General features: G+C 43.9%; 1 protein-coding gene across 2 annotated transcripts; it reads left to right on the top strand.

Moving 5' to 3' along the window:
- Positions 1 to 383: 383 nt before the first annotated feature.
- Positions 384 to 7,872, top strand: pdcb (phosducin b). 2 transcript variants are annotated; one of them, XM_031575345.2, is made up of 4 exons: positions 384 to 556; positions 4,663 to 4,719; positions 5,593 to 5,741; positions 6,109 to 7,872. In XM_031575345.2, the coding sequence occupies exons 2-4, from the start codon at positions 4,683 to 4,685 to the stop codon at positions 6,631 to 6,633; spliced, it is 711 nt and encodes a 236-aa protein (XP_031431205.1). In that variant the 5' UTR covers positions 384 to 556; positions 4,663 to 4,682; the 3' UTR covers positions 6,634 to 7,872. The 2 variants fall into 2 exon arrangements, with proteins under 2 accessions (XP_031431205.1, XP_012694928.2); XM_012839474.3 differs by having other exon boundaries at positions 385 to 560.
- The last annotated feature ends 2,515 nt before the right edge of the window (positions 7,873 to 10,387 follow it).

Below are 10,387 nucleotides of genomic sequence, written 5' to 3'. Positions count from 1 at the left end.
AAATCAGTAGGTGTATGAAACCCATTACCTAGTTGTTATAAGTACCTTACACTACCAACGGACCCATGGGAACCAGTAGATGTGATGACACGTGGGTTGTAGTACTTAGTAGGGCGGTGCACTGGTGGAGGTGGTGAAGACCTACAAGAAAATGTCCCCATATGAATGAACACAAGGCCCTAACCAGTCTTCAACCAGGCCCTAACCAGTCTTCAACCAGGCCCTAACCAGTCTTCAAACGTTCAAAAGTCCTTCATTTCCACGCTCTCTCTCTCGCTTCCACTCTCTCTCGATCACATGCCATGTTAACTTAGCGCAGGTGTCTAATTCTTGTGCTTCAATCCTCTTAGTGTGCTATTCCTGTGGGGTGTGCTGAGCGTCTCTATTCTAAGAAGTCTCTTCAAGGCCCTGCCCCTGAGCCCTCTCCTTGTCCACGCACACACACTCACACACACACATGTGTGATAACCCAAGAGCCAACTGACCATTTCACAGACCAGAGCAGGACACCGGAGCGAGAGGATACACACTCCTTCACTCATCTCTTCACAGCCAGGCAGGTAAGCTAAGAACTGGGCCTCCTTGTTTAGAGCATGACAGGGTGACTCACATGGAATGCAACAAGGATGCATTTCACTTTCCAAAAAATGAGTCTTGCGTACAATCTACGTGCGTCTTTTACATGGTATGTTTGCTCTGAGTGGAAGTGTTCTTGAGTAGTGAGAGTGTATGGGTGGAGTAACAGCCTGCGGTCAGACCCACAGTGGAGAACTGTTTGTGTCCATGGCTGGTGCACTTGGAGTTTTACTGGCTGGTAGACAAGTGAGTCCTGCTCTAGTGAGATTGATCTTATCACGGGCCTGTAGGATGTGATGTCTCGCCGCAGGCAGGCCTTGAACACACTGGGACAGATCTGCTGAAATCTTGTTCGTGTTGTTTGCTGAACCTTTGCCCCAAAGCCTAAAACAAATATCCCAGCCAAATCGTTTCGTTTCCGACCAGTGCCTCAAACAATCAGGCTTCCTCTACCAGTGTCTTTAATGACAGTTATTTTATCGTGAGTATTCACGCATTTGACTTGCTGTTGCCATGGTCACTCTGTTGGTTTTGACAGCATGAGGAATGAGACTGGTCTCTGATTGGACAGGAAGGGTTGGGCTTTTTGTATCATCTACTGCTTACTCACGGTGATAGGAAAACAGGTGCACTGGCCAGGTGAACTAGCAAACAAAAGCACAAAACATCAAAGCAAAAGGAATGGCCTTTGGTGCTTTGGAATTTACATTAAATGTGTTAATAAACTGAAAAAGGGGTGGAGGCTACTGATACTGCAGGGATGGAGAGTGTCTTTGAACAACAGAGAGAACAAAGTCAATCAGATACTGAGATGCTGAGATATACGTAGAAGGAACAGTCTGGTGTATGTGTGTGTGTATATGTGTGTGTGCATGTGAGTGTAAAGGCAATCAAATTCACAGGTTGAAACCAGACAAATTAGGTCAAAACATATTCTTTTTTGCGGTCAGAACATCTAATACCACTGGCTGGCCTATAATGGCGTGTGTTGATTGTAATAAGGAATTAAGCGTGTGAGGACACTTATGTTGGCACGTACAACAGTAAAACCTGTGTTTGCTTGTGTGTGTGTGTGTGTGTGTGTGTGTGTGTGTGTGTGTGCGTGTGCGTGTGCGTGTGTGTGTGTGTGTGTGAAAAGGATTTAATGTAGATGTACTTGTGACTGATTGCTCCCTTGAGTTCAAAGAGCAGCTAATCAGGTTTAAACCCAGTGACGTATAGCGCTAACTTTACACACAATGTCTGACGCAAAACACACACACACACACACACACACACACACTCTTTTGCTTCCACTGTGCATCATCCCCTAGCACACTAGAGGACAAAGGTTTTTCCTACGCATTGTGTCAGATTTCATGCAACACTGACAACTTTAGCTCAGTGAACTCAGAAAACAGACTTAGTCACTGACTGGTCACAAACAATCAGAAAACCTTGACATCAATCACCCTTTCCAAGAAGGCCTAAACACCTGCTTCTGGAACCTTCTCTATATTCACTGGGAGGTCGAGCAAAGCGAAAAAGTCTGCCTTCAGCTCTCCATCAATCTTTACGTGTCGGAGCACGCCAAACACGGTTTACCCCCATAAAAAAAAAAAAAAACAGGACAAATATTTGTAAAATGCTGCCAGTGACCACCTGGAAAGCTCTGGGCCTTGCGGGGCTAAACTCATTAGCGCACCTAAAACAGTGACAGGAGAGGGAGATTGATGAGTCTACATCTCCATGCTCACACGCCACCAGGAGCACAGAGTAGGGAAGCCAATCAGTAGCAATGGATGTACCCCAGAGCAAATACTACTTCAGAGGGATAAGAGTGTCTGGATGTGCTTGACAATAACACATGCAATAACGGATGAAGTAGTACACTGCGTAGTCGGGTAAATCAACTTCGTGGTCTGATTAGCTAATGAGATCTCACCAGTGGTACTAGAAAAGGGTATACAGAATGTTTTTTGTATTGTGTTGTGTTACGAAGCACTTTCACACAATCAGTTTTAACAAATGGTTGGAACGGTCAGTCTTTAACATGGTCCATGTTTCTCCAGGGTGACGCACACCCCTGGCCAGCTGTTCGGCCTTCTGTTTCCAAGCAGAAGAAACGTTAGATTAGAGATTAAGAAACATGCTGATACCCCATTGAGTAGCATTTAATATTAGCAAAGAAGAGTTTGTTAGCAATTAAACTAAGGTACAAAATACTCAGCCAGCATCAAAGATGGTAATCCTGCACTATAGTAATCTTTTAAGGCCGAAATATACTTCTACGACTCCGTTACTCCGTGGTCACGCAGTTGCCTTGACGGACTCGTTTTAATTTATGGTTCTCTGACGGTTGTGGGTGTTGCAAGGCAATAAAAAAAGATGGCGGACCAAACACCGTAAATGGTCGCATTTGTACATAAAAGTTGTTTGTTTTACTTTTTTTTCAAAGTTACCGAGAAATAGACCCTGTGCAATGTAAAAAAAAAACTTTATTATAACTGAAAAATACGTCTGAGGGGATTTGCGAGGTGTCTGAGCCAGCCATCTAATGTCGGCATACTTCTACTCACAAGGTAAACAGCGATGTATTGACGGAATTACGGAGACGGATAGTTAAAAAAATTGGGATGTGCACGTCAGGCCACGGAGAGGTGCTCGGAGAGGGTTTGCCACGACGGAGAGGGCTCTCCGTGTCTCTGTAAACTGACGACCATGAATTGGGCTTTACTCTTGACACGGTGATCATTTAGCAAACAGCTTTGAAGATGCAGAAAAGTCTAACCCGAGTGCAACCAATGCGGTTTGCTCATAGCCTATCGGAAATTTCCATAGAAAACATATTACTTCACATCTAAAGAAGTATTTGATGAGAGTTTTGGTCACAGTGGTTTACACAATGGAACTGATACCGTTATTTGGCTACCACATACAGATACAAATGAATTTAAGAAAGTCTAGGGCCATCACTGCATGTTAAGGGCAGGAACAAATGAATATGGACATTTGGGCATGTTTAAAATGATTCTTAGGGTTGTGTCATTTCCATTTTATTTCCTAAAGTTAAGAATAATGCCATGACACAGGATAGCCTTGCTTTTTTTCCACTTTCAATTTCTGGCAATGATGGTATCACCGCTTACACAACCAGTTCCTGTCGTGCGATCCAGTCACCTGTGTTAGTAAAGTGAGCTAATCCGCTCAGGGCTTAATCCACTGAGGTCCATGGCAAATCCACCTCATCCTGAGCGATGACGCCACTGGCCAATCCCGTGTCCCAAACACCTCCTAAAGCCCTCCCCCTGTGGGCTACGCCATGAATCACCCACAATTATGTAATGTGTTTTGTCTGGAACAAGGAGTGGCTGTGTAAATGATGCAATGTGTTGTGGTGCATGAGTTTGAATGTGATAACCGGTGTATCTAATGTAATTCTGCAGTGCTCTTGATTGTTTGTTATTGAACAAAAAATATTTCTCAAGAGCAATTCCTGAGGGGAACACAAAAATTACTGTTGTACTTGTATTCAATGTATACAGAGGAAACCCCTTAATTACTATTATCTACGCTAGATAATTGATAAAAGCAGAAGAAATACAGTGAATGTAGAAATGTTCTTCAAAAAATGTTGATTTATTGTAGTTGCCTCCTGCTAACTGCCTCCATAGACATGTGCATTAGCAGACACGGCTGCCCTATACAATATGGAGGCCGATTCAACCACGAGGTAACGGAACAAAACATTTGCAGTCTGGTTGGTTGTAAATATGTGTTATTCTAATGAGTGGTCGAAATAAAGAAACATGTTTGACACATCGGTTGTTTTAAGCGAACATTTGCATAGTAGCTATTTACTGGAGATGAGCCACAGACACTCGTACAGGGTTTGTGGAGGTAGGATCTGAAAGCAGGTAGTGTGACCAAACCACTGTGAGACAGAGGGGAGACAAAAACTTTCAAAATTTAAATATCAGGAAAGAGGGGTCCTGATAACTTTGGGTCGTATCACCTGCAGATCTTCAGTTCCACCAATCCACTCTACTGCTAATATGCTCACGTTTACTCAGCTAACTTCTGATTCTAATGCTCATGTCTTCTCAGGTCAATAATCCCCAGACAACATGTCCGACGAGATTGAGGAGCCCGTCGTCCACACAGGTGAGGACCGTTTAAGCCAACGGATGTGTTGTCAATTTGAAGTACTCCATGGTTGCTATTTATACTCGACCAGACCAGACCTGGAAAACAGCATGGCTCATGCATGCATGCTATTACAAGAAACACTGCCTTGATTTGTATACATGTAGCTAAACAGTGAACCCAATGAATGTTGTAGGGAGATTAGCTTGTGAAAGGTTAATAGCTTGGTACGGTGCCGTGCATAATCTCAGCTCGATTGCCAAAAACAGGGTTGGCAAATGGTCTTGACTCAAGGACGATGGCTTAATCCATTGATTGGATCCCCTCATCAGGCACTCGTAAGATAAATAGCTTGAGGACGTTTCCTTGTGAAAGGACTTGCTGCTTGCCAGAGAGTGGTCAAATGTATTCCATCCACCGGAGTTTCCAAAGAAACGTTAGTCACTATGTTTCATACCAAAGCAATTTGGCAATGTTAAGACAAGAAGAGACAGAGTAGAGCCATGTGCCATTTTATGTAACAGCCAGCACCCTGTAAATAGGGTTCCAGTTGTGTTTCATTTATGTATTTACTGATTCAATTCGAACCACTGATGTTTTCAGTTTCAAAGAGACTTAAAAGAACAGTTTACTGAACTGTTACACAAACCATTTCTGTTAGGAATCCAGAATTTCTAAAATCACTGTTTTTGTCTGTGTTTTTAAAAATGAATTTATCCACAATGTGAGGCAAAATATAATTTGCCTCAAAATGATCGGTGCATTAGGCCCGTGATTGGTTTTGAGTTTTCACAACACTGTGACAGTCGGCACCTCAGATTAGTGCAGACATAAAGATGGTCCACAACTGCCACAGGGTACACAGATAACCTGGTCTGTGTCAATGTGCAGGGCCCAAGGGGGTAATCAATGACTGGAGGAGGTTCAAGCTGGAGAGCATGGACCAGGAGGCCCTGCCCCCCCAGAAGAGGGAGCTACTGAGGCAGATGAGCTCACCACACAAACCCAAAGAGGAGGCAAGGGGAAGCCTCAACCGCAAGGTGGGCACACACCCATCATCATGTCAGTTAGCATTACGCCACGGCACTTAGTATAAGATGCTCATTTGTAATGGTGTTACTAGGATATTCAGTGATCTATTGTAGGTGTTGACATGACATCATTGTTCCCATTTGAAGACTGTATCTGCAGATTTCCTGGTAAGAGCATTTCTGAGTTGCGGCAGCTGAGTGTTGAGGAAACTCCTTGTTATTTCCACGTTAATTCACTGAAATACAAACAGGCACACAGTCAGGACAGCATCAAAGGCTATGATATCTTGTTTTAATATCCTCTGTGTCCCTCTGTTTTTCTGTTTCTATCATTAAATCCACCTTTCTCTCCCTTCCTCTTCCAACCACTCTGCAGATGAGCGTGCAGGAGTACGAGCTGATCAAGGAGGACATGGCGGACGAACAGTGCCTGAAGCGCTACCGCAAGCACTGCATGCAGGACATGCACGAGCGTTTGAGCTTTGGGCCGCGCTTCGAGGGCGTGCACGACCTTGCCGACGGTGAGGCCTTCCTGGAGGTGATAGAGAAGGAGCACCGCAACACGGTGGTGGTGGTGCACATCCACAAGGAAGGCATCAAGGGCTGTGATGCCCTCAACAGCTGCCTGGATTGCCTGGCGGGAGAGTACCCCACCGTCAAGTTCTGCCGCATCAGCGTGGAGGCATCAGGCGCTGGTGAGCGCTTCTCCGACGAGGTGCTGCCCGCCCTGCTGGTCTACAAGGCCGGTGAGCTGCTGGGCAACTTCCTGGCCATCACGCAGAACTTCAACGAGGAGTTCTTCGCCACTGACGTCGAGGCCTTCCTAAACGAGTACGGACTGCTGCCCGAGAAAGAGGTGCCGACCGCCGAAGCTGAGGAAGCCGAGGCTGACGTGGAGTGAAGGAAGAAAGGAGGGGAGAAGTGGAGAGGAGGAGATACGGAGAGTCACACCATCCTTACTCAACTAATAGCCCTTACTTTTGCACTATCATCAGCCAGTACTAGTCCTTTGTGGATAAGGTGATTGGTAAAGGTGAAAGAAGATAAATGTATTGTTCTTATCTTTAAGAGTATAGATACAAATATTTGCATCCCCAAATTTGATCGCAGCAAAATGAAGTACTTCTAATCTGACAGCACATTCTGGGTTATAGCACATTATTTGAATTGAATTGAAAATGTTTCTTTCAATTATGATATTATTACCTTTCAATTATTAAATTTTCTCTGTATATTCTAAAAGTGGTCCGCCATACTTCTGCACTAATACTTTATAACACTGTTGTAAGTCAGGATCAGGACATGAAAAAAGAAACAATAATACATTGTTGAAAGTGAAAATGGTGATATGATATGGCATGATATGGTGCATTGTTGAGACAGTACGCATTATATACCACTACTTTCATCATTGAATGCGTGCAAATTAATACACCTGATCCCCAGGTCTCTCACCCCAACCAAAATTATTTGTCTAACCAGTGGGTCACAAATACGTATACAGTATATTTTCTCTTTTGAAATGTGACATAGATATGGATAGGTTTACAAGATATGTAAAACTTGAATACAGGTACATGAATGATTACATTTACTGTAAGTAGTGCCATGTTAAACACTTCAGAAATATTTTATACAATCAGTCAGATGTGAAAATTGTCTTCAGATTAGTCCTGTGTATTGTCAGGAGGAAAAGCCATCTCCTCTCTATCCCTCAGCCGTTCCTCAGCTTGAGAGTGTGTGGGTGTTTGTGTGTGCAAGGATGTTTGTTTGTGTGTGTGCGTGTGTATGTACTTGGATGTGTTTTACTGTACGTATGGAAAAGCTGTTTAGCATGTATACAACACCCTGGCTTTATGTATATGCTACCAGTCAATCCTTTCAGGAAGCGCAATGACCTCATGTAAACAGTCCCTCCTGGGTAACCTTGGCAACGGTGCTGGATAGTGGCTGCTGTGCGTTCAGGTCTGGGTTTCATCTTGAGATGTTTGTGTTGGACGGGCTCTTTGGCTCACTGCTCCAACTCACTCCAGAAGGCCCCCAGCTCCACTACTGTCTGTCCCACACACCTCTGTTTCGGCTCACGCCTGCGTAATGCTCAGTGCGTAGTGAGATGACTAATAAAACAACTGATGGCTGAGGTTTTGTGTGAGTTTTCTTGAAATTCGTATGAATGTTTGCCCCCTATTTCTATCTTATGGATATCAATAATGCCCTTGATAAGGTACCAAAAGCGCATTCAGCCAGTCAAATTCTTATCTGAACTGATTATGTGAGCATTTCGGCTGTAGCTAGTCAGTATGTGGGTGCCAGGGAAATGCAGAGATTACAGTGAGCGCGCCTGACTTCTAATACATTATCATAATGAAGCAGGATTATCAAAATAGCATATTCATGTAACATGGAGCATTGATCTGGTCAGATCAAGCAGTGTGTCCAGGTGCAGACCGCACCCAGCCACCCACAAACCTTCATCTGAGTTCCACCTTTTCCTGGTGGAAAGTTCTCACATCTCTCTTTGTCCATCTCTCTCACTCTCTCCTTGCACACTTGCACACATGCATGTACTGAACACACACACACACACACACAAACCACACAGGTTCATAAGTTCACGGCTTGCATAAAAGAGGAATTCGCACCTCGGCAGTATTGGAGCATGGCAAAGTTATTTACTCATAATTTGAGGTGTCAGGAATTACATTCATCAGTCTCTTCCTGCAACTGGCCTGAACTGTAGCTGAACCGCATGTGGTTAAGGTTATGTACTTCTGGGATGTGCTCCTGGGTCTCTCTTTCTCTCTCTATCTGTCTTTCTCTCTCCATATCTCTGTACTCAAGTGTGTGTATTTACCAAATGTATTTATTATAGTTAATCAACTTCTAGGTAAATTACAGGACTTTTTGCACAATTCTTAATTTTTGCTTTTCCAATCTGCCCGCATTTCCATAGCAGGGGAATTCCATTTAACAAAACCCATTATGTTCCCTCATTTGCTCTCTTCTGGGTGTGGGGCAATTCATTGCAATAATGCAGGTAAATTGGATCTCAAAATTATCACAATTATTTTAATAATAAGTGCTTTTATTCTAAAAAAAACCATGTGAATCAGCACAGACATTCTATGCACAGACATTATGCAATTCCTCTCTCAGAGATCCTTCCGGAATCCTCTTAACAGATTCACCTCTAATCTTATGCACAGGTCCAGGGTTGGGCTAATCTGTGTGAGTCCTCTCTCTCTCTCTCACACACACTCTCTCTCTCTCTCTCTCTCTCTCTCTCACACACACACACACACACACAAACACACACACACACACACACACACACACACACACACACACACACACACACACACACTTCATGTATAAGCTTATTTGAATTTCCTCAGCCAGGTGCCATAAAACATACCCTTTAAAGATCCTGCTGACAAGTCTACAAAGGGGTGTTAAAATGTTGCTGTAAATCCTCGTCTTTCGGGGATGACAGTGTATAATTAGCCATAACAAGCAGCTCAGTGGTGGAAGCTATCTTGCTATATCGGGTATCCCAGTTAAAGTATTTAAGAACCACAACACACTGGGTTAAAAGGCTTCCAGGGAGGTACTGAAAGAAGGGGCTGGAGTTTATCATATCTTACCTAGGCTGATTCGATGATGACTGGGATGTGAGGGGGAATTTTGCCCTCATGAACTGTGTATGAATAGGCCCATATACACTTTGAAATGGTTACCACTGTTTCTCTGGGTGCTATTTGTCATTTTACAATTCATGTATTTTGTCCTTCTGTTTCATATACCACCCAACTTAAAAAATGCAGCCCTCTGAAACGAAACTGACAGCTGTGACACACTGACACAGTGAACTCACACTCAGGCAAGCAAATAAACACAAACACAGAACACACACCACTGTACACACACAGGTACATACAACACACACTGAAAACTCCAGAGAAGTTCCAGAAACAGTGGCTTATCAAACACTTCTCACGCCAACCTATCCTCGCTATCTGTGGCCTTCCGTGACATGTGTGTGTGTGCCTAGGGCTTAGCTGCAGATAGTTTGTCTGGGTGGCTTAGTAGCCCAATCTCACACACACACGCACCCACATGCACCCAGACACACACACACACACACACACACACACACACACACACACACACACACACACACACACACACACACACACACACACACACCTTAACACCCTGTATCTGTCTGGAGGCATGCATCAGACATGTCTTTACTGGCCCAGACATTTGCCTCATACAAAACTCTCTCTCTCTTTCACACACACCCAGACACACACACACACACACACACACACACACACACACACACACACACACACACACACACACACACACACACACACACACACACACACAGAGAGAGAGAGAGAGAGAGAGAGAGAGAGAGAGAGAGACACACACACAGAAACACACACTTCTCATTCCCAATATTCAATAAAATAGTCAGCTGTTTTTTTAATCATTACATGTAATCTTGTGAGGAGAGGTGGTACAATATTAGTGGTTCTGCATTCTGCACTTGACTTTTCTTTGCCATATGCTTCACACAGTATGCCAGGCAATATCCCTGAGGTTATTGAGAGAGCTATGGGTCCTTCAGTGAAAGAGCTCACTGT

The sequence above is a fragment of the Clupea harengus genome, chromosome 10 (assembly GCF_900700415.2).
Source record: "Clupea harengus chromosome 10, Ch_v2.0.2, whole genome shotgun sequence".
Lineage (NCBI taxonomy): Eukaryota > Metazoa > Chordata > Actinopteri > Clupeiformes > Clupeidae > Clupea > Clupea harengus.
This window is presented reverse-complemented; position numbering and strand designations above follow the sequence as displayed.